At 39.8% G+C, this 26,194-nt stretch overlaps 1 protein-coding gene across 1 annotated transcript in view; it reads right to left on the bottom strand.

The window, feature by feature from the left end:
* The window catches only part of LOC133557784 (teashirt homolog 1-like), a 58,467-nt gene extending 33,430 nt beyond the window's left edge, over window positions 1-25,037 (bottom strand). Inside the window, exons 1-2 of the mRNA XM_061908579.1 lie at window positions 24,812-25,037; window positions 24,231-24,723 (exon numbers count right to left, since the gene is read on the bottom strand). Coding sequence (XP_061764563.1) covers window positions 24,231-24,270 — 40 coding nt within the window. The 5' untranslated portion in view covers window positions 24,271-24,723; window positions 24,812-25,037. The remainder of the gene's footprint in view (window positions 1-24,230; window positions 24,724-24,811) is intronic.
* Window positions 25,038-26,194: the final 1,157 nt, after the last annotated feature.

The following is a 26,194-nucleotide window of genomic DNA, read 5'->3' as shown; positions in this document are numbered from 1 at the left end:
CTGGTCATGTATTGAGCCAAATAATCACCAATCCCTTGACATGGCATTCAGATGGCAAAAGAAGAGTGGTCAGCCCGAAAACAACATGGAGAGGGACTATCGAAGAAGAAAGAAAATATGGACAATGGAAGAACTGGAATGAAGTCCTAAGGCCTGCTACCAAGAGGACACAATGGAAGATGAGCGTGGAGAGCTTATGTGCCACAAGGCACGAGGAGGATAGGTAAGGTAAGGTATGCAACGATAAAAGGTATTAATGATAAACCATGAAAAAGCTTCATAGAGTTAGTATTACCACTTTAATTTAAAATTCTCGTAAAACCGTGATTGATAACGGCACTTTGATAAACTTTGACTGGCGCCATTGGCTTGAATGCTACAATTGAAAACAAAAACATTAACTTGCTTTCCCATAATAAGGGGCATACCTCAATCTAAACTTATATAAACACTTTGCTGTCTGAGCAACTAAGATATTTAACTGTGCACATTGATCCTACAAGCTCTGCTCTTTTAGACCACAGTGATCCGTCTGTACTCCGAAGAATACAAGACACAGGTGTTTTTACAGTGAATTCCAGGACCGCTGAAAAGAGTAGGACGCCACAATGCCCGCCAGAAATGTTAACATAAACATTTTATTTGTTAAGCATTATTCATTTAGGTAAATCTTTAAGTGATGCAGTATAAATAAATATTTAAAGCAATACAAGCTTATCCTTTAAAACAGATATAATACAAAGACTAAAACACCATCACAGAAGCACAAGAAACACAAAACATGCAAAACAGTGGCTTTTTTTTAACAATGTGTCTATTAGGGGTGTAACGGTACACAAAAAATTCAGTTCGGTACTTACCTCTGTTTCGAGGTCACGGTTCGGTTCATTTTCGGTACAGTAAGAAAACAACAAAATATACCTTTTTTTAGTTATTTATTTACCACATTTTTAAACAATGGCTTTATCCTTATAATATTGGGAAAACTGGAATAATTATGCCCACGTTAATCCACACTAAATTGCCTCAAGTTGTTGCTTAGATTAAATAAAATGACAAAACTTTTCTTCTACATATAAAAAGTGCAACATTAAACAGTTTCAAGTCAACTCATCATGCTTAATTTATCACAGCATTTGGGAAGCCAGTAGTTGATTTTTATTATGTAATTGTTATATTTTTATCAACATGTGATAGCAGGGACCCTGCCATCAAAACGAGGCTACATTACTAATGATTAATGTAACTATAGCTGAAAAAATAGTACAATAGCAATAGTTGAGACTATTCATCCCTGAACACCACAGAGTTCTTGTAGGCTTGATGATGCACTTACATTATTACATACACTATCAGAGACAGAAACTCTTCATTTAACAAAATGTCCTTTTTTGCTGCTTCAACACAGCTCAATCAACACTGTCCGTAACACACACACACACACACACACACACACACACACACACACACACACACACACACACACACACACACACACACACACACACACACACATACACATACACATCGCAAAATGAGCTAACACACACAACGCAAAATGAGCTAACGTTACGCTAAAAGCTAATTAGCCTTCACCTCAGGTCAGGACTGCGAGGAAGCTGAGCTGCAGTTTGTTTCTAGAAGGTCAACGGGCTCATAGTGATACTAGTAGTTGACTGGGAGGTGTTTATTATCATTTGGGGAGAGTACGCTGCCTTATGCTCACCTGCTAAACACCTATCTGCTCGACGCTAAAGCATTTACTACATGCGCTCTGAATACGCACTGCTGATTGGCTGTTACCACTCTGAATACGCACTGCTGATTGTCTGTTACTGCTATATATGTAACTAATCAGATGGTTGTGTGGGTGGGACAATGATGGGTACTGTGTAGGAGACAGAGGCAGAAAGCAGAGCAGCTTGTTAAGACTTTAGCTGAGGCGGCTACTTCATATGTTCGTGTGGAAACTCGTTCGGTACACCTCCGCACCGAACCGAAACCGCCGTACCGAAACGGTTCAATACAAATACACGCAACGTTACCCCCTAGTGTCTATTCATTTTAGTTATTTAAAAAAATAAATTGTTTTTAAAATATTGTTAGTGTGTGTACATTTTGAGCACATTCAACAATACTGCTATAATAATGATAACTGTGATCATTTTGGTCACGATAACTGTGATATGACATTTTGTTAAATTCCTACTTTGGAAAAACCAACATTGATAAAACATATCTTGAAGCTGGAACATTCTACAGTATTGTACTTACACATAAATTTGCATCTCTGCATTTCTGGGGACCTTGAGAGGTGTTTAAAGACGATGGCAAAAGAAACAGTGAAGGACAGAAGTAAAAATAATACAACAAAGTCAAGCCAAGATCCCACATGATCAGCCAACAGGGGAAAGTGATGCTCCCTTCACTAGATCAATGGCAAAAAAATATGTCTATTACACGTAGGGGTGTAACGGTACGTGTATTTGTATCGAACCGTATCGGTACGGGGGTTCTGGTTCGGTGCGGAGGAGTATCGAACGAGTTCCACACGAACATATGAAGTAGCCGCCTATGCTAAAGTCTTAACAAGCTGCTCCGCTCCGTTCTGCCTCTGTCTCCTGCACAGCACCCTGCATTGTCCCTCCCACACAACCATCTGATTGGTTACAACAGCAGCGATAACAAGCCATTCAGCAGTGCAAATTCAGAGCGCATCTAGTCAGCGCTTCAGCGTCGATCAGATAGGCGTTTAGCAGGGGAGCAACGGACTCTTCCCAAATTATACTAAACACTTCCAAGTCAACTACTTTCTAAACATCACTATGAGCCCGTTGACCTTCTAGAAACAAACTGCAGCGCAGCTCACTCGCAGTCCTGGCTTTAGGTGAAGAGTAGTTAGCTTTTAGCGTAACGTTAGCTCATTTTGCGGTGTGTGCGTGTAGATGTGCGTGTGTGTGTGTGTGTGTGTGTGTGTGTGTGTGTGTGTGTGTGTGTGTGTGTGTGTGTGTGTGTGTGTGTGTTGATTGAGGTGTGTTGAAGCAGCAGAAAAGGACAGTATCTTCAATTAAGAGAGTTTCTGTCTCTGATAGTGTATATAATAATGTAAGTGCATCATAAAGCCTACATGAACTCCTATTGCTATTGTACTATTTTTCAGCTAGTGTTACATTAATAATTAGTAATGTAGCAGCCTAGTTTTGAATGGCAGGGTCCCTGCTATCACATGTTGATACAAATATAACATTTACATAATAAAAAATCCACAATAGGCTTCACCAATGCTGTAATAAATTAAGCATGATGAGTTGACTTTAAACTGTTTAATGTTGCACTTTTTATATCAGGAAGATAATTTGTGTCATTTTATTTCATCTAAGCAACAGTTTAATGTGGGCAGAATTATTATAGTGTTCCCAATGTTAAAAGGATCAAGCGATTGTTTACAAATTTGTTAAATAAATAACCAAAAAATGTATATTTTGTTGTTTTCTTAATGTACCGAAAATGAACCAAACCGTGACCTCTAAACCGAGGTACGTAGCGGACTGAAATTTTTGTGTACCGTTACATCCCTAATTACACGCTAGGTATCGATTAGCAACTGCAGGGCCACGGTGACTGGGCTGCTCAAAACGTAGACAACGGTAAAGTGTTGTTTCTCCAAAAAGGCTCACAGAACTAATAGCTGCACAAAGGGGAAAAAAGGAAAGACAGCGGGACCTCGGTGGTAGTAATTCCTAATTGACATCTGCCAGGGTGATGGCGTTGGTTGCTGCTGCGGAAGAAGTAAGTATCTGCAAGTCGTGTTCGTCTGTCACTTCCAATACCTTTCAATCACACATCCACCAAGCCAATTCATGTCTCAGTCTTATGTCTGCTGCCGCAAGCATCCCGCTTCAGATGGCCTGGTGTGACTCCATAAAAACATCATCACTACAAACGACTACTCAGGAGCTACTACCAGGTACTATTTGGGTGCCGAGCTGATACCATACATGTGACGTAAAAAGGATACACGACTAGAAATTACACACAAAAAAACACATGTAGGGTTGAAACAAATTGAGGAATTTGAGTAAATTTACTTAAAGAAATAAATTAGACTTTTTCCTGTTTCGAGGGATCGTTTATTTCTTGGTATAGCTAAAAGCACAAGATTACTGTTCACTAAAGCAGTCGCAGCGATAGCTAAAACTGTCAACAACATAGCTCATAGTGCAAGAGAAATATAGGCCTTACTGATGTTTGATAAAATAATAAAATGCATGTTGACAGTAATAATGTTTGTAAATGGAGCCATACCGTTGAGGAATCAGAATTTTAGAAAAATAATGTCTATTAGGCGCTAATTGCTAATTTGCTTCTGATTTGAGGGTTAAAACTTAATTTCACCGTTATAGCAATACATTGCTTTAGGTTTAAAGGTCAAAATGTAATTTCCCAATAAACATATGCTCTACTGTAATGATGACAATAGTTAATGGAAAAATGCAAGTTAATGTGATTTATGTTCAAATGTGTTACAATGTATAGTTTTTATGCTATTTCTCAAGTGAAAGCACAGACAATAAAATAGTAATGTATTTTATTTGTATTAGAACTGGAAGAGTGGTCAAAAACCACCGAAAAAGAAGTGTAGTAGTGTTTGGTGTTTGTTGTTGATAGACCCCTCCCAGTGCTTAATGCCTAAAACAAAATAAGTGATAGATGAGTGTAAATTGTGTACTTGCAACATATTTCGGCCAAACTGAAACGTTCTTTATTAAATGTCTTATTTTTTTCTTGTACTTTACAAATGCTCTTTAACCAAACATAAACATGTTTTATCGGTTTACTCGGTTAATTGAAGGAATTTTCAGAACAATATCCTAGTACTAAAAAACTCAATAGCTGCGACCCTACACATGTGCTGACATAACAGGTCTGGACTCTGCAGTATTTTACTCCACAGCCTTAACTTTGCCCTCAGTCTCTGCTTGGATATGATTTGTCAACATGATGTAAATACAGGAGACCATCGTTCTCTCACATTTCAAGCATGTCCAGTTACAACTGACAATTTCGACTCTTTATAAGATATCGTTTGGAATAATATTCGGTTAGTTTTTGTTTACTCTTTAAAACATATTTATGTCTATATATATATATATATATATATATATATATATATATATATATATATATATATATATATATGTATATATATATATATAGCTAACGGCATGGCTATTGGTGCGGATAAAGTAAAAGCAGGATGTGCATGAATTTAGCAAGGACATCCTGTGCTTAGAGTGGACAACAATCTTGAAAACAAAAAATTTGCCTATGTATTAATTTACTGCAAAAAAAAAAAAAAACCTTAAACTCCTCCCTAAGTTATGACTCTTTTCCTTCTTTTCTGTTAAACCTGTGCAATAGCCATTATAAGTTACCGTTTGAACTCCCATGAGCCTTTGTAGATCTGACAAAAGACTTCTCCTGAATTAAAACTTCAAACTGATCGCAAATTAATCCTGGATGTTGTGTAGCAAGGAAATCCCCCGGAAAATGAGTGACAACATCCTACCTGCAGGCCTCAAAGTTTTATTTGTGTTTTAATCAAAAGTATCCACAAATGACCCTTCTTTCCTTGTCAAGGATTCCTTTGTTGTTTGTGCCTGAGTGGAAATCCAGGCTTTCCTGTTTCCTCTCAAGCTCATTAAAGCAGAGGATACGTTTACCGAGCCGAACGCCTTTACGTCGTCACTCTGCAGGCCAGCCAAATTTCATTAATATGTTCTATTTGACCCCTTGTTATTCTTATTTCCTTGAGGCATCCATCTTCATGTGTCACTTCACCTCCAGCAAGGCGAGGACACGCACACGTAAGCTGTGCGCGATTTCCTGCAAACACGTCCCACCGACTCCCTCAGTCAATGTCACACTCTTAATGACACTTTGCATACGCTCCCTTATCATAAACTTATCTTGCTCAGCCATGCGTACACACACACGCATGCTCGCACACACGCACTCACACACACACACAAACTTGGGTAGTCGCTCGCTTCAAATATTCCCTTCCGCGGCACGTTGCTGAATCCTGACAAATGTCATTAAACGCTTTATCGGACGCCATCCAGATAGAAGCGGCGGAGGTGCTAATAGCGGGATGCGCCTTGGCTGACAGCTGTCTTCCGCAAGCAAGGCAGCAACAACAACAACAAAGTGTAATAATATTAGGGATGAATACCATAATGGCACCAGAAGTAATAACATCCATCCATCCATCCATTTTTTACCGCTTATTCCCTTTGGGGTCGCGGGAGGCGCTGGTGCCTAATTCAACTACAATCGGGCGGAAGGCGGTATACAACCCCGGACAAGTTGCCACCTCATCGCAGGGCCAACACAGATAGACAACATTCACACTCACATTTACACACTAGGGGCAATTTTAGTGTTGCCAATCAACCTATCCCCAGGTGCATGTCATTGGAAGTGGGAGGAAGCCGGAGTACCCGGAGTGAACCCACGCAGTCACGGGGAGGACATGCAAACTCCACACAGAAGGATCCCGAACCCGGGATTGAACCCTGACTCCTCAGGACCTTAGTATTGTGAGGCAGACGCACAAACCCCTCTTCCACCGTGAAACCCGGGAGTAACATGGCGAAGCCAAAAAAATAAGTAATTATTATTTTCGCTGCAAAATTGATACAAACCTGCAACCCGCCAAGCACGTGTTGCAGGTCTTTGGACATTGGACATTGTACAAGTAACATCTTGTCAGTTATGTAGCGAGCCTCCCGACAGAATCACAATTGACGCTCTTTTTAAACTTTATTGTTAAGTGAAGCCAACCTTAAAAGGCCAACTGCACTAATTTTGGAATTTTGTCTAAAGTTCCCAGTCCTTATGCGAGACAAGGGCACATATGTCTCTTTTTTTAACGCAATGTAATTCAAACTCAAGTATATAAAATCATCCAAAAACATCCATAAACTTTTCATATACAGTATGCTGTAAGTCAGGGTTTCCCGCAGTGCTTTGTTGTTAAGACGGCCGCCTTAACATCAAAGAGCCACCACATAAACTAAAGTCTTGAGAAAAAAAATAAAACATTTTTTTATTTTTATTTATTATTATTATTATTTTTTTGGGTCCTGTCCAGCTTCTAAGGCAAATCACATAGTTGATGTAAATACTAGGGGTGTAACGGTACACAAAGATTTCGGTTCGGTACATACCTCTGTTTAGAGGTCACGATTCGGTTCATTTTCGGTACAGTAAGAAAACAACAAAATATAAATGTTTTGGTTATTTATTTACCAAATTTGTAAACAATGGCTTTATCCTTTTAACATTGAGAACACTATAATAATTCTGCCCACGTTAATCCACATTAAACTACCTCAGGTTGTTGCTTGGATTAAATAAAATGACAAAACCTTTCTTCTACATATAAAAAGTGCAACATTAAACAGTTTCAAGTCAACTCATCATGCTTAATTAATCACAGCATTTGGGAAGCCTGTAGTTTGTTTTTATTATATAAATGTTATATTTTTGGCAACATGTGATAGCAGGGACCCTGCCATTCAAACTAGGCTGCTACATTACTAATGATTAATGTAACTATAGCTGAAAAAATAGTACAATAGCAATAGGAGAGACTATCCATCCCGGAACACCATGGAGTTCAAGTGAAATAACAGACACACAGACTTAACAAGCTGCTACGCTTCATACTGCCTCTGCCTCTGTCAGTACGTCTCTGCAGCATTGTCCCACCCATACAACCATCTGATTGGTTACACACAGAGAGGTAACAGCCAATCAGCAGTGCGTATTCAGAGCGCATGTAACAGCCAATCAGCAGTGCGTATTCAGATCGCATGTAACAGCCAATTAGCAGGGCGTATTCAGAGCGGTAACAGCCAATCAGTAGTGAGTATTCAGAGCGCATGGAGTCAGTGCTCCAGGCAGAGGAAGGCAGAGAAAAGAGACGGAGCGGGTTAGCAGAAAGGTGTTTAGCAGGTGAGCATAACGCAGCGGACTCTCTCCAAATTAGAATAAACACCTCCCAGTCAACTATAGTAACATCACTATGAGCCCGTTAACGTTCTAAAAAATATAAGTGGCAGTCCTTGAGGTGAAGGCTAATTAGCTTTCAGCGTAACGTTAGCTCATTTAACGTTGTGTGCATGCGTGTGTGTGTTACGGACAGCAAAGCCCTGTCTGTGTGAGAGAAAGACAAGCATTATTGACCTACAGTTAACAACTAAGTTATTTCACTTCACCGTTTTCTGTGTTGGAGCAGCAAAAAAGGACATTATGTTAAATGAAGAGTTTCTGTCTCTGATAGTTGATATAATAATGTAACTGCATAATAAAGCCTACATAAACTCCATGGTGTTCAGGGATGAAGTCTCTCCTATTGCTATTGTCCTATTTTTTCAGCTATAGTTACATTAATCATTAGTAATGTAGCAGCCTAGTTTTGAATGGCAGGGTCCCTGCTCTCACATGTTGATAAAAAATATAACATTTACATAATAAAAATCAACTACAGGCTTCCCAAATGCTGCAATACATTAAGCATGTTGTTTTTATTTTACGAAAAAAAAAAATCGAGCTATACATCGTATATTGCCATTCAGCATAAGGAGCGGAAAACAACCAAAAATTGTAGGCTTCTTCACGCGACGAAGCCGGCCTATTTCACCACAGTCTGTAATCTATTGCCCCCCCCAGGCAGCGATGAGATGGAGACGTGATGGTGGCGACAGGCCAAATTACACTGTTCCTTACACTCACACAGCCCCCTTACCCCTGCAGAGACACCACCTTAACTAACAAATTTTCTGGGGGAAACACTGTGTAAGTATATACTATATGTAATGAAGTAACAGGCACATTCCTAATAACATGTACAATGTTACTATTTTGCTCATTTTAACCATACAGTAGCACATTTATTTCACAGACTCATCAGTACCCCGCCTTTCACCCGAATGCAACTGAGATAGGCTTCAGCACCCCCCGTGATCCCGAAAGGGACAAGTGGTAGAAAATGGACGGATGGATCACAACATTTGCTATTTTCTTAAACAACAACTACCACTAATCATGGCAGACTTCATGAAAGACAAAAACGACTACTTGGGGACAAATGATGATTGAGAAACCTATATTTTTCGACCTGAATTTGAGGTGGATGAACTATAAGTTTTAGAAGCTGAGAAATAAGCAGAGCCAGCAAGTAGCACTATTGCTAAATGCTAAACACGAAACACAAACTACAAACATAATAAAACATTTACTTACTGTACGTCTGCTCTCACTGGGATGCTGACTGATGGGATGTTTGTATCTTCCTAATTAGATGAAGAATTAATCATTATCCTCACGCAAGTTGAAAAAAACAAGTGTCTTTTCATGTCTTTCTTACCATCCCTGGATCTAAGTTCAATGTCAAAGTTGACCAACTTCTCTGTTTATGACCATAACATTCTACTATATGTGTGACAGGCATGCTTGATCATCTAGCACAAACTTTAACCAACTCAGAGGTGATGCAGCACCTCACCGGCTCAAAAATGCCTGCTAAGTTAGTAACCACTCTGTGATCACAGGGCGCCAAAAGTATTTTCCTGGCATTAGCGCTTATAATAACAATACCGTTTAGACTTGGTTATTATTCAAGTTACGACATGTAAATGGGCAGTTTTTTTTATCTTTTTTTGAAGAGATTTACAGCCGCAATGCCCATTAGCTGTATTGTTAGCCACTTCGTAAGTGCCAGACATTACAAATTAGAATGTATAAAATAAAAGAAGGAAGACATATGTATTCTTCCCCGACATAGGGATTGTAAAAATTACAGACAAAAATAAAAAAAAAGTAGAGTTCCTCTTTGAAACGCCATCAACAGCTCTCATAACACCACTAGCACCGCAGCGCTAACCAGTTGCCACAACAATAACGCATAACTTCCTCATTATGCACCAATGTTGGTTATGGCGAATGAGGTTGCATCAAGGAACCTCAGGAATTATGAGCATCAACATTACAACCCATGCAAATTATAATTTTTTTGCACACTCTTTATGTGTTGTATTGCACAAATAATTATGACAAATTATTCTGGACTGTATTTCTTATTTGTTAATATATCACTTACAATAGTCAGTTCATATGATTCCAAAAAAGTTTCAACTTATGTTTCAAAATGCAACACGGAATGACACAGGAGGTCCTTCAAAACGACAGCCGTCCGACTGTATAATGCATGTTCCTCTTGACTGCACTTAAATGTAGAATATATGTATAATATATTTATATAATTCATGTATTATATATTATATATATATTATATATATTATATTATTTATTATTATTGTCTATTGTGAGCGAACTGTGGTGCGGAATTTCCCCCAGGGATCAATAAAGTGCTTTCTATTCTATTCTATTCTATTGCTTTGACTATTAGTTTGAGTGTTACTAACAAATTAATTACTTGAACATAATTACCACACAGCCGCTGCAATAGAGCGCCTAATATCAGCAATACTAATAAAAACACTCAGCAGTACTGAGTATTTTATTTTTTTACTTATATTAATGCATGCATCAAGGCATGTTAAAAGGGCAATTTCAGTGTTGATGTACATTTCCAAGAAAAAAAGAATGAAGCTTATGGCACGCTGAAAAATTATTTTAATTATTTTCCATAAAATACACATTAAGGCTTTATAAAGTGTGTTTTATTTAATTATTCAATTAATCAAACAATGGTATTTATAGATTATTCAATTACTAAATTAATCAAAAGCAGCAGCCCTAATAACTAAGTTGTGTGATTTAATTTGTATAAAAAAGGTATTTAAATTACAAGTCTGTTCAAGTTTAATAAAAAAAATAAAAAATAAACATTGTTTCAGTTTTCTTTTTTTCAAAAATGTGTATGTTTTCTATTTTTCCGGTTCAAGCACAGTTTAAGCACCGGCGTCTTTTTTAAAGTACAGTAATACCTAAACTTATTTGTTCTACAGCCGAGCTCTCAAATTAGCTCCGCCCACTAAAATGATTTGAAATCAATTTAATCCCTCAATTATGACATCACAATTTTAACATGTAACATGCCTTTTCAAAACAAGAAACTTCCATCCATCCATTATCTACCGCGTGTCCCTTTTGGGTTTGCGGGGGTGCTGTAGCCTATCTCAGCTGTATTCAGGCGGAAGGCGGTGTACACCCTGGACATGTCGCCACCCATTGCAGGGCCAACACAGACAGACATACAACATTCACACTCACATTCACACACAAGGGCCAATTTAGTGTTGCCAATCAACCTATCCCCAGATGCACGTCTTTGGAGGTGGGAGGAAGCCGGAGTACCCGGAGGGAACCCACACAGTCATAGCGAGAACATGCAAACTCCACACAGAAAGGCCCGAGCCCGGGGATCGAACCCAGGACCTTCATATTGTGAGGCACATGCACTAACCCCTGTCGCACAGTGCTACCCAAAAGAACAACTTTTAAATTGAAAATACTGTTTGAAAATCAATACAACAAAATGTACTACAAACAGCTACAGTAGTTTTATGAAAAAATTTAACTATTTTGAACAGCATTATCTTGGGGACTAATGTGTCTCCCAGTGTTAATGTTGTTGACTGAAAATGTTCGTATTCCTTATTTAGCAACAACCTATTTTACCTTGACGAAATTAATACGATAAATGAAAACAAAAGAACTTTGACAAAAACAATGACAAAAGTAATTGAACATTTACTAAACGAATAAAAATGATGTGAAGAGACTGACATAGACCAAATCCAATTATATTTAATTTCCTCTTTTGGTGGGCTGGAGAGAGTGGCCAATCACAGTTACATGTTGGAAAGGGGTGGGTGGAAAAGCACAAAGGGTACCCGATCAGAACTAGAGTCTTAAATAAACACGGTTTTGAATTTTCATCCGGAAAACAAGACACAATACAAGACATCAATACAAAATAATTCTCCTACAGTGGCGAGAAAGAGAAAATAAGAGACATGGACGCACTTCCCCTTTAGCAGCCGTAGACAAAAAAAACGTATAAACCCTGTGGCTCCATTTTCTTCTGTAAATATACAAACCAACTTGAAGCGCCATCTGCAGACTAACCATCGGGTTGTCTACGCAACAGTAAGTAGGCAGCAGCTCATATTTCGAAATGGCTAATACCATTCTGAATTTATGTTATTATTAAAAACGGTAAGGCAGGAGCAAGGGCGCTTACATGATGTCTACACTTCCGAAAAATACTTACTTAAAAACAAACTACTTTTGTAGTACACCATATACGGCGGTTTTCCGGCCAATATAATAAGCAAGATACCTAAACAGTGCCTGTGATGAGGTGACGACATGTCCAGGGTGTATCCTGTCTTTTGCCGGAATGCAACTGGGATAGGTTCCGGCCACCATCGTGACCCCAAAAGGGACAATTGGTTGAAAATGGATGAATGGATGGAAGGACATGAAGAAAGCACTTTATGCTGTCCTCACCACACTGTTCAGCTATTAATTGAACAATTTGACAACCGAAAATATCATATTTGTCATTTTTCAAGCTAACACAGCTATGTGAGACATGAATCCGTTAGTTTACAACACTGGTTTCTGTTTTTACACGAGACAGGACAAGATACCAATTAATATGCACACTCAGTGTAGATATACACAATATAGCATAAAACTAGTTTATGGTTTATGACCATAAACATGCACTGTATACTGGCATTGTGTTGTTTTTTTTTTGCGAACTATAGATCAATGATCTCAGGACATCAAATCGATCGCAACGGGACTGCTTGGTTTGTCTTGGAAGACGAATAGGCTTCATCAGTTCGTGCTCATAGAATTAGATAGGTCAGATCTAGTCCAGTAGTTGGTGCCAAAACCCCATATATTTATACTCCAAAAAAACAGGAGGGTGTGCCTGGGCAAGGAGGGTTTTGCCCTATCGTAGTGAGAAAAACAACTGTTTTAATGCAAACGAGCAATTATTAATTGTCAAAAAGAACAACAGTTGTTGAAGTGTAAATTCCTCTCGTTAGCATTGATGTATTGTGTGGCAGAACGATCGCTGTGGATCGACTACTAACAGTCAAAATAGTTGGAGTCCCCCGCGTAAGCATTCCATTCGGTTGTAAACAAATGGGATTCTGGTCAGCTTCAGTGACCAGCATGTTTCGAACTCCTGTTATTTGTTGCAGGCTAAATTGCAGAGTCTTTTAGGAATGGTTGAAAGGATGGTGTTGTATGTGGGAGACAGGTGGTGTCGCAGACCACCTACTCTGTTCAGGGATGGTTTTTCAACCTTGACATAGATGGCTTCCCTTACTCCTCTTTCATACCATCCATCCTCCCTGTCTAGAATCTGTACATTTTTGTTCTCAAAGGAGTGCTGTTTCACCCTGAGGTGCAGGTAGACTGCTGATTCATGGCCTGAAGAGTTTACACATCTATGCTGTGCAATGCGTCGGCTTAGTGGTTGTTTTGTTTCCCAATACATTAATCAGTACATTCATCATTACACTAGATAGCATACACCAGATTGTTTTTGTGGGTGTCAGGGTGTTGACTGGTTTGAAGTTTACTGGGATGTTGTCTTGGTTAAAAATTATTCTGAGTTTCTCAGATAGATCTGATACATATGGAATAACTATATTTTTGCGTCTGTCACCTTTTTCCTCCTCATACACTCTGTTCCTGTTATTTCCAGAAATAGACGCACTTTTCACAAACGACCAGCTGGGCTGAGCCCTCAAATGCTTATGCTCTTTCTCTTTGGCCTGTGGGCTGGTCGGAACAGTACCGTTATCTGTGTAACATGGTTCTGATAACGTCCAGTTTGTGTTCCAGTGGGTGGCGTCAGTCAAAAAGTAGGAATTGATCAGTATGTGTGGGTTTTCGGTACATCCCAACATGGAGGCCCCTGTTTTTTTCAAATGTGGACATCACAGTCTAAAAAAGGCAACTTACTGTCTTTGACATCCTCACGTGTGAACTTTATGTTTTTGTCCACTGAGTTCATGTACTCGATTAAGGTTTGCACTTCTTTATTTCTGATTTTCACCCATGTGCCATTCACATATCTGTACCGATGTCTTGGTAGTGTTCCCTTAAAAACGCTCAGAGCTCTCTTTTCCATGTCCTCCATGTAAAGGTTTGCTACTATTGGGGATACAGGTGACCCCATGGCACAACCGGTGTGATCCCATGGCCCAACCATGTTTTTGTCGGTAAAACCTTCCCATGAATTGAAAGTACATAGTGTTAAGGCAACGTTCTAGCAAAAGGCAAATCTGTTCTAGGTTTAGTGTGGCTCTATCCTGTGAGGTGTGATTACCTATTAGACGTTGCCTCACTGTCTCTACTGCATCCTGGGTTGGAATACAGCTGAACAGGGAGGTGACGTCATAGGCAAACTTTAATGATCCACAAGGGAAATTGTTTGAAAATTAAAACTATACTTTCATTTGTGTCCAGTTGTAAATCTCTGATCTTCGCTACAAAGTCAATTGAGTTTTGGACGTGATGTAGAGTTTTGCCAACCATCGGTGCTAAGATGTTGGCCACATACTTAGCAATATTGCAAATCACAGAGTTAATGCTGCTGACAATGGGTCTGAGGGGAGCCCCATTTTTGTATACCGTATTTCCTTGAATTGCTGCCAGGGCGCTAATTCATTTAAAACCTCTTCTCACTCCGGTACTTACCAAAGGAATGCGGTAAAGGCAAGCATGCCCTAATTATTTCAAAACCTCTTCTAACTCCGGCCCTCCGTAAAGGCATGCAGTAAATTTAGGCCTGCGCTTAAAAATTTGAGTGTGATGTAAGGATACCATTGTGAAAAACACATTTGATTAAAACAAAACATTATTATGGTCTTACCTTTACTTATAAATGAAGTCCATGCGCAGCTCCTTCTGATCAAAAGCATCGATAACTTGTTTATAGAAGTCTTCCTTATCTTTCTTCAGTTTTAAAACTCTCTATCTCGATTGAGATCTTCCTTTATTACCTCTTGCTTCGATTGAAAGTCCAGTTTAGAAAACTGTTTTATTTTAGATATGTAATCCTCCATGTTCAAAGTGCAAGCGAGAGGAAAAAATAAACACACGCTGCTCACTCTTGCTGGTCCAGTTCATAGTCAGTAGGTGTGTAACCATAGCGCGCTCTCGTTTGGGTTGCTCCCGACGTGCAGACCGCTGCTTTCAGTTAGCTCGGCTCCTCACGTGTAGTGCGGACGACGACAGAATTATCCTCGGATCTAGGAAATCAATGTTTATGTAGCACACGGACCACTTTGACTAACGGACCGGACCAGCTATGACACTGTACGATCGTCCACTTTTTAGAGTCAGAAAAAAGAACAAATTGAAACACGTCGGGCAGACTATTTAGCAGCTTCGAAATGTGGTGCAGACTGACGGTGCAACGGTCGCGCCACTTTGCTAAACGGTAAGACATGTTTTCAATGGTTTCTTTTCCTAATTTGGTTGGTGTTATCCTTCACACTCATGTTTTCAGTTCCAGTGGTTAGAGAAGCAGATTATGTCGATTTCTGGCTGTGTGCTGTTTATTTGATACGGCACAATACATATGTTACCCAGACCAGCTGTAGCTACAGTACAACTGTGTAAGGCAATGTGACAGCAGGTTAGAAATACATCTAGAGATTTAACTCCATGTACTGTTATTACACATAAAATCGGAAATATAGCTGTGAAGAAATACGACTTCAACAGTGGTGAAAATACCCAGAACTCAAATTATGCACACAAATTAAATCATAACAAAAGCAGAGAGTCAGCTCGTATCTCAAATTACTCCTAAGTTAATTAGTAGTATTAGTAAGTTGAGGTACCACTGTACCGAATTGGTACCAGTATCGGTTAAAATGTAAATAATACTCATCCCTAATTATTAGAAGTTTTGAAACTAAAATATTGTTGTTTTTCTGTCAATGAAATCTAGATATCGGTTAGCATGCGTTATGTTTCTGGTATTGTCTAATTAAAACTGGAAGACTCAGCAGATGAGGCCTAAACTTCACAATGGAGGAAATAAGCTTAAACTAAACCAATCACAAAACAGAATGCCAGTGAACAAATGTTCAGAAGGCGATAACAGACTTTACTTAAAAGTCCATTTTTTCTTTTACAGTTTTCCAAACAACTGAACTCAACTTCCAAGAAGAACAGACCTATCAATAATTTCCTTGCCTGAGGCTCAGACCTAATCCTTTGCACATTAATACACACTAGCCAACTGTATCTGCAAAATAAATACTTAACATATGACTTTCAAACCCATCACAGCTAAACGTTACAAAAGTTAACTTACTGCATGATGTGTGTGTTATAATGTAAAGATGAATCAATTATTTTGGTTCAGAATAGTAATTCACAAAATTTTGCTCGGTTATCACTGACTTTTGAATTCTTCTGCAGCTCGTCTAATCAGCAATCAAATGACTTGCAACCTTTGCTGGCTTCTACCAAACACTAAAATCCTTATGGCTTCTGTAGTGACAACATTAAAAACGGATTGACATAAGTTTAAATATGATTGACACAATCAAATATAAATAAACTACAGCCCATTTAGGCAGCAAACATGAATGGTTGTAATGTAATGCTGGTTGTAAAATCTATTCAGCAGATAACAAGGGGTGTCCAAAGTGCGACCTGGTGGCCAATTTCAGGCCTGCAGCTAGTTTGTAATTGGCCCCCCGGCAAATTGTAAAAATTAAATGAATTCATTATCATCGAGATATTATTAGCGATCTTGTCAAACCGTACATTTTTAAAATCTGATTATCAAACTTTGAATGTATCATCAGTTTTACTAGTAGCATAAACTCACTTGCAGGATTTGAATGAATTTAAATTTTTCAATTAAATTCAAAAAGAGCCCATTACTTGGTCACAATATCTATTGTTGTAATAGATAAGAGTAGAAAATAGAGGCGCAAAATAAATTACCTGATTAAACTGCATATATATGTGATTATTGCAACATTTTTGTGAATATTCCCATGAGTCTCATTATTTTTGACATACCTAGTTATTAGAATACACTAACTTCTTGGTTACCTACAGTAACACACAACACTACTGTAGATGTTTTGTTCAGCTAGCACAATATATATTGACGTACAATGGTTTACTTTTAGCATCTTAAATGCAAAAATACATCAAAGTGGCCCCAGCGTCCTTTGAGTTAATAAATGCGGCCCCCTTTTGAAAAAAGTTTGGACACCGCTGGCCTACTCTGTGTCCAGAAGTGGTAACTTGTCCACATTTGCAAAATAAGCTTTGGATGTGTTTATTGCTACTACATATGCAACATATTTAGGCAGCAAAATAACCAGGCCTGGAAGACTTGTACCCTCTGAAATAAGCTTGCTGTCACAAATACTGGCTGAATAAAATTAAAATAAATTGTTAACAATGGCAGACCCCTCATTAAGAACTATGAGGCACGTCACGGAAGGAAGAGCCACTCCCTGTCGAGTTGCCGCATCATGGAGTGCATTGGAACTGCTACCTCTTGCGCTCGCCTTTTTTTTTTATATGCGTGTGAAGCTGGGATTCAATCTGTGTCATTGTGTAATTACTCTGCCATGTTGAGTGATTAGTTGACATGTTCATTACAAAGAGTGGCACACTTTTGATTTAAGATTTTGTTGCTGGCAGCGCAAGTTAGGACCCAGCACCGTCTTTTTGACTTTGAACAACAACAAAAATATGGATTCATGACCTTTTTGCTGGAAGCCACATTTCCTACGCTATTATGTTTTATTGCTTACTATAAATATACCCAAATATAATTGATATAAAAATTTTCAGGTTTTGCTGAACTTGTTGTTAAAGCTCTTTACAACTTTTGGCGCAAATACACTTTGCTAAGAGAAAAAAAAAAAGACTGCTTGAGGGCCGATTGTTACTAAACTGTACCCTTAAAATAATCTTTTCGCACAGAAGTAAAACATGGCTAGCAACAAAAATGACAACGAATGACTGCAGCAAAAAACACGTGCCGCTCAAATGGTGCTGAACTGTGATGCCAAAACTAACAGATGCACTAATGTGCTTCCAGATGAGGGAACACTGATGTATTGTCACTGGCCATAAACTAGATCGGCCCCAGCGCCATTACAGGGTGTAAAAGCATCCCTGTGACTGATGAATCCGAGCTTCACACAAGCAGTCATTGAAACATTCCCTTCCTTCTTTCTCCCCATGAGAAGGCAAGACAGCTTTTTGTTTGCAACTCCTCAGAGACAAACGGAGATATTGGACAGGGATGTAAACACACAGAGGAGGGATAGGATCTTGTGCTGTGCTAGCTGTGTCTCGGTCACTGAAACACAACATGGTACAGCGCGGGTCTTCTTCAAAGCTAACATTTAAGCACAAAAAGATGCAAAAACAACAGATCTATTTTAAATGTTCACAATGCAAATATTTGGTAATTGGTAAATGCTTTGGCTTTGAATGAAAGTTAAAGTACCACTGACAGTCAAACACACACTAGGTGTGGTGAAATTACCCTCTGCATTTAAACTATCCCCTTGTTCCAACCCTCTCTGAGGTAAGGGGAGAAGTGGGCAGCAGCGGTGGCCGCGCTCTGGAATCATTTTGGTGATTCAACCCCAAATTCCAACCCTTGTTGCTGAGTGCCAAGAAAGGAGGAAATAGGTGTGATTTTTATAATCTTTGGTATGACTCGGCCGGGGTTTGAACTCACAATCGACCGATCTCTGGGTGGACACTCTAACCACAAAGCCACTAACCCAGGTTTAAAGTTAACATTATTAATGAAAAACGAGGTACTGCTATAACAGGGTCATCCTTGGAAGACTATTTTATAGGCCTGGGCGATATATCGATTTTATCGATATATTCGGGTTTTTTGTTGCAGACAGTTTAAAAAAATAATTTTTTCCCCCTCTGGCACAGGCATACTTTTTGCCCCACATGACCTTCCGTAGCTTGCATTGTCCCTTTATTTGCATAGCAGCACACATAGCGAATGGTTAATGCTAACGCTAACAAAGGTGGGACGCTTAGTTTCAAAGAAAAGCGTTGACAGTTCTTTGGTTTTACGGCAACAGGCGTGAAACAAATGACTGCACGCTGCAAAGTTTGTTTTACAAAAAGGCACAACAAGGGACGGCGTGGCGCATTGGGAGAGTGGCCGTGCGCAACCCGAGGGTCACTGGTTCAAATCCCACCTAGAACCAACCTCGTCACGTCCGTTGTGTCCTGAGCAAGACACTTCACCCTTGCTCCTGATGGGTGCTGGTTGGCACCTTGCATGGCAGCTCCCTCCATCAGTGTGTGAATGTGTGTGTGAATGGGTAAATGTGGAAGTAGTGTCAAAGCGCTTTGAGTACCTTGAAGGTAGAAAAGCGCTATATATAAGTACAACCCATTTACAACAAACTTGTTCAAGCATCTGAAACTGAAGACTCCAGCCGAGTGCGGGAAATTCATTTCTTTACGAGGCGAACATGATGCAACAACAAGAAAACTACGGGCAAACAAATGACCTTAATATGGTGGAATCATTTACACCAGGTATGTATAATGATGCCATGTATGATGAAAAAGAATCACAAGGCGATCACAAAAGCAGTTAGTCTGCACACCACCAAGATGTGTGAATGAAAAAGGCTGTGTTTACTTTATCTATTTACTGAAACAAACTATAGTCCTCTTGATGTTTTACTTCTTTAGTTGGATACAATGTTTAATACAACATTATTATTTATAGAAGTATTTTATCCAAGTTTGCATTTAAATTTGCACGTTATTAAAGTCAATGTTGGAGATTATTGTTTATTTGCTAACAGAAAGTTAACGCTGGGATAGGCACCAGCGCCCCCCGCGACCCCAAAGGGAATAAGCGGTAGGAAATGGATGGATGGATGGAAAGTTAAAGTTAAAGTACCAATGATTGTCACACGCACACTAGGTGTGGTGAAATTTGTCCTCTGCATTTGTCCCATCCCCTTGATCACCCCCTGGGATGTGAGGGGAGCTGTAGGCAGCAGCAATGCCGCGCCCGGAAATCATTTATGGTGATTTAACCCCCAAGTAGAAGTATTGCTTCCTAAGGGAAGCTCTTAATTTAATTCTTTGAAAATTATCCCACGAAAAGTACAATTTATATCTGGTCTAAAAATAATTTTGAGAACAATTTTGCTAAGAGTAAGATGTAATGTATGCAGTGTCATTTCAATGTATGTACAATATGTTTTTGATCGAAAACAAATACACTTGTTTTGAATGATCGCTGTCATTTGTATTCAATGTTTTTTTTTTTTTTTTAAAGTAGGGGAACAAAATCGTAAATCATATTTTTGGGGGAATAAATCTGAGATATTATTTTCAGGCCATATCACCCAGGTCTACTATATGTCTGTTATTTAATAGAAATGAAACGTAGGTCTGGGCGGTATCGCATAAAACTACATAACATTTTGAGTGTTTTATATCGGACTATATGGATAATTATTGATATTTGCATAACTTATTGAAAATAAGGACCAAGAGAAAGTATAAGGAAAAAGTAAGAAAAGCTTACTTAAGTTGAACAAAAAAGTGCAAAGTGTGAAAATGTAAACATGGACACATGAGGACAACTATTTTTTGCAAGTTTAGTGCCATGAAGTTACAGCTGTGTAACATTTAAGTTGATCTGTTATTCTTATTTAAGTAAAGAAATGAATTTATGATATTCAGTATTTTTTATTTAAATATTATTGTACCAAATTACTATTTTAAAAGGGGCAGATTTGTTATTTTTTGTAATTTATTTTATTTATACAGTCCAGCACTTTAGTTCCTTCCTGTTGTTTCCATATACCCGAATAGAATAGGGAACAGACCGAAGTTGAAAAGAAAAAAAGAGTGTGTTTTAAATATTCCCCAAAACTGCCATACTGCCAAGGTGACTTTTCCTGTTTTATGAAAAATGTATTCGCTATCTGTGGAATTCATTTTTAGTTTCTCTTCTCACTCCATGCAGAGAATGAACAGAGGCAGGAATAAGACGCAACCAAACTTGATACTGTTAAGTGATTGGCTGTGGTTGTGATTGGCATGCCCCTCCCACCATTGCTCAGTCATCACTTCCTGTTTTGTCAAGTTACCCCGGTGTGAGTGCCTTTGTTCATGAAACCAACCTTGCATCGCAACTTCCGGTTTATTTCGACCATTTTTTATTGATGATGTGTCTATCGCAATATATGTTGATATCCTTTTCTGGTTTCCTTCAACCAAAACATATATCGAACAGTTAATTGAACGCATTTTTATTAAGTATATGTCTATGGCAATATATGTTATTGTTTTATTCAAAGACATGCACCTAGGTTGATTGGCAACACTAAATTGGCCCTAGTGTGTGAATGTGAGTGTGAATGTTGTCTGTCTATCTGTGTTGGCCCTGCGTTGAGGTGGCAGGGTGTACACCGCCTTCCGCCCGAATGCAGCTGAGATAGGCTCCAGCAACCCCCGCGACCCCTGACGGGACAAGCGGTAGAAATTCGATGGATGGCCCGGCCCTTAAATAATGCAATGTATGACAATCTGTCCTGATAAGAAGTATCAAGAAAATCTGGTCAAAACATGAGCTCCTTGGTGGAGGTAATATAAGCTTGGCTTTGAGGCCAGAAGAAACACCTTTTGTGGCTGAAGTCTGAGGCTTTAGGCCGTCACGTGACAGTTTAGCTCTTCAAACAGGCAACACATCCATCAGTGGAAGCCTCCTGTCAATTACACATTACAGCACCGGCCAGTTCAAAGTCTCGCCATCGCAACCTTAATTAAGTCTGCTTAACCTCACATTTCCGGCCGCCGCCACCGCTTGATTGAACATTCTGCAGCAACTTTTCATTGGCAGGGCTTTGGTCATCGCAGTGTAGACTTCAAACGGCTTCAAAGTTGTCAATCACCATGAGGGAAAGAGAGAGAAGGTGACCTTCTTTCAAACCTACTAACACCCTCACTCTTTAGGAAAGCCACAAATCACAATAAATGCAAGCTGAGGCCAAACACTGTCTGTAAAAGCCTGTTTTTCGCTGTTCTAATAAGTCAAGCCGGCAATTCTGCATCCTGGGAATGTAGTATGAGAAAAGTAACAGGCGGGACAGTGCCTGTGTGTAAGGGAATTCTTGGTGACGTTTACACCCGACAGTTCTTCAGTCCGCCCTTGCTGGTCTCTGAATAAAATGTTCAGTTAATTAAAATGGTATCTCTGTGTAAAACACAATATAGATGGATAATTTAGTGAACAATTTAAGAAAATACATTAATTAATGGCTTCACAAAGTTTGCAGTAGAATAGTGAGGTAATCTGGCTAAATGTGAAACCACAATCAACACCCCAAAAATGAACAATTTTATCAATAACTAGAAAATAATAAATACATCTCATACCAACGGCAGGGCCAAAACAATCTTGTACATTATTATCCTATAAAGAATGTAAAATAATCTCTACTCATGTACTAAACTAGAAAATGTGACAGAAACGTCCCTGGTGGAGATAATTATGGCGCTAGATGCTGAAATTCAAAAAGGCGCTGAATTTATCTCGTCTCATATCGGGTCACGACTCCTAATCGCACAGAAAAACGTACAACACCTCCCCGACACGGAGGTCAGGTCACAGCGTTAAGAAGCTCACACTGCTTTTCCTGCTTGCCTCTCTGTGATCTTGCTACGCCCCACCACCCTCCTCCTCTTCCTCCAATACCCCTCCTCCTTGCTTCCTTTAATCGCCAACTTATTCATCCCTGCTCCAGAACTTTTCTTTCAATTTGTCTTGTCTCAGCACGGGTGGAAAAAAAAAAGGAAAAAAAAAAGGGAGGAGTGACCCTTTGACGGAGAGTCTAGCCAGCTGCTGGGCGCATGCGTGTCTCCATGGCGAATGATTTAGTTGATGTTTATCGGGAATGAATAGATGAAAGGCGGCGGGCGTGACAGGCGATCAATCAAGCATCAAATCGAGGATGGCAAATCCTAGGGCCGGAAAACAGGGAAAGCTGAATATACGACACTTATGCCTCCCTTTTGTTTATATAACAAATACAAACAAACAGGAGATTATTAAGTTTGTTTGGAGAACTTAAGAACTATTTTTAAACAAAGCATGCCAACTAATATTTGCACTGGAGGAAATAAGGGTACAGTTTTGTTCCTTACATAGACTGGGGTCTGCAACCTTTTGCACTATGACGTGAACCAAATTGAAAACAGAGGGACCTTTTTTTCGTATTTGCCAGGTGACCCAAATACCATGTTTATCTAAAATATAACTTAAGTTAAAGATAAAGTACCAATGATTGACACACACACACTAGGTGTGGCGAAATTAGTCTCTGCATTTGACCCATCACCCTTGATCACCCCCTGGGAGGTGAGGGGAGCAGTGGGCAGCAGCTGTACCCCGCCTGCGAATCATTTTTGGTGATTTAACACCCAATTTCAACCCTTGATGCTGAGTGCCAAGCAGGGAGGTAATGGGTCCCATTTTTATAGTCTTTGGTATGACTCGGCCGGGGTTTGAACTCACAACCTACCGATCTCAGGGTGGACACTCGAACCACTAGGCCACTGAAGCGGTCACTATGTCTTTACAGATGAACGTTGACACTTTTGAAAAGTATTTTAGTTGTTGTCCCAGTCTTTTGCAACCACACAAGGGAAAGAAACGAGAATGTTTTCATGACAGGTGATGGTGAATTTGCATGATTTTGCACCATTCAATACAACACAACACAACACTACAAAGTAATGTACACAACTATTTGATAGTAGTGAGCAAATAGGGGCACGGAAGCTACCTGTTGGAGACCGTTCGTATAGACCAATAAAGCGTTGAAAAATGATAACAATATAATAGTGTTTAACATTTTTAGAGTTTTTGCCTCAAGACTAATAAAGAGTTGAAACATTGTAACAACATAAAAGTGCTTAACATTTTTCGAGTATGTGCCTCAATTAAAGTATACTACACTTTTTAGCAAATTCAACACTTAATTCACCTTATATTTATTTTCCCTGACTTTAAAACGTGAATCAAACGTCCCTTCAAGGTTCTGGTGCGTTTGATTCGTGTCATTTAAATGAGCGAAGGTGTGTTAGTTTACATCACCCGGACGTACCTGATGAGCGCCGCGGTGCTTGCTGCTTCCTCCGGGGCATGCTGCTGCTGCTGCTGCTGCTACTGCTGCTGCTCCGGGAGCTTTCATGCAGAGACCCCGAGCTGCTGGCCCAAACTGCGGGGTGGAAAAGCAACGACGAGTCCGGAAGTCTTGGAGCGAATCGCGTAGATCTCCTTCTTCTTGTTTTAAATAGGAAAATGGAGGACTTGTGCTGGTTACTCGCCTTTTCGCATTGTTTTCAAGGAGTATTTCCGCAAAGGAGGGAGGCGATTCGCCCGGTCCGGGAAGTTGTTTCTCGGCGAGGAAAGTGCCAGAAGGTCCGCGCAGATGTACCGGAGGTGGCTCGGGGAGAAAGAGGCCACCCTCCAGCCCCTCTTAAATGGACTATTTCCTACCGCCGGAACCCAGAAGTCCACTCTTGGGGAAGTCTCGGTAGTCGGCCGGACGTTGTACCGGGCGGGGGACTCGTCCGTGCCCGCTCGGAGGTGTCTCTCTGCGGGGAGAAGAAGGAAGAGTGACACGTTAAAGCTCGCGCTCGCCCCGGAGTGTCAGTCATTGACGTGCGCGCGTCCGACACTCACACGCACGCGGCTCGTGTAAGCGTGTGCGCGCCCGCTCACGGTTGTTGTCATCAACGTTCAGTTTGACAAGAAATACAACGCGTTGGATTAAATGCTAATTAAAAAAAAGTAGGTTCTCCGGGGCAATGATGGCGAAGCGAGTCCGGGGCTGCTCGCACTGATGGACGGACACATGAAAGCACGGCAGGTCGGCCTCTTGCTTGCTTTTTACTCCACCCCTTCAAGGCGCGTCACACTGACAGCCTGAGCCCACCTGTCTGTCAATCTTATGTTTACTACTGGAAGGCGTCACTCTGACACACTCACAGACACACACACACACACTCACGTGCACGGTCCAGTTTGCATAATGCATCAAAACACATACAAAGTTGTAAGTTCATGTGAATACATTTTGCAAACACTTTTTAAAGGCCTACTGAAATGAGATTTTCTTATTTAAACTGGGATAGCATGTCCATTCTATGTGTCATAATTGATCATTTTTGCAATATTGCCATATTTTTGCTGAAAGGATTTAGTAGAGAACATCCACGATAAAGTTCACAACTTTTGGTCGCTAACAGAAAAGCCGGAAGTCGCAGACGATGACGTCACCCGTTGATGGCTCCTCACATCCTCACATTGTTTTTAATGGGAGCCTCCAACAAAAAGAGCTATTCGGACTGAGAAAACGACAATTTCCCCATTAATTTAAGCGAGGATGAAAGATTTGTGTTTGAGGATATTGATAGCGACGGACTAGAAAAAAAAAAAATCAAGTAAAAAAAAAAAACGCGATTGCATTGGGACGGATTCAGATGTTTTTAGACACATTTACTAGGATAATTCTGGGAAATCCCTTATCTTTCTATCGTGTTGCTACTGTTTTAGTGAGTTTAATAGTACCTGATACTCGGAAGGGTGTATCTATCCACAGGTGTCTTGAGGCCAGTGTCTGATGGAAGTCGATGGCAGCTGTACGGACGCCACAAGCTCAGCTGATCTCCGGTAAGTGGCGACTTTTTACCACAATTTTCTCACCGAAAACTGCTGGTTGACAAGTGGTCGGGATCCATGTTCGCTTGACCGCTCTGATCCATAGTAAAGTTTCACCTCCGGGAATTTTAAACAAGGAATCACAATGTATTTGTGTGGCTAAAGGCTAAAGCTTCCCAACTCCAACTTTCTGCTTTGACTTCTCCATTATTAATTGAACAAATTGCAAAAGATTTAGCAACACAGATGTCCAAAATACCGTGTAATTATGCGGTTAAAGCAGACGACTTTTAGCTCTGTGTGTGCGCAGCACTAATATTTCCTAACAGTCCGTGACGTCACGCGTACACGTCAGCATTCCGCGACGTTTTCAACAGGACACTTTGCGGGAAATTTAAAATTGTA

The sequence above is a fragment of the Nerophis ophidion genome, linkage group LG08 (genome assembly GCF_033978795.1).
Source record: "Nerophis ophidion isolate RoL-2023_Sa linkage group LG08, RoL_Noph_v1.0, whole genome shotgun sequence".
NCBI lineage: Eukaryota > Metazoa > Chordata > Actinopteri > Syngnathiformes > Syngnathidae > Nerophis > Nerophis ophidion.
The sequence above is the reverse complement of the archived record's forward strand: the minus strand, read 5'-3'. Positions and strand labels throughout refer to the sequence as shown.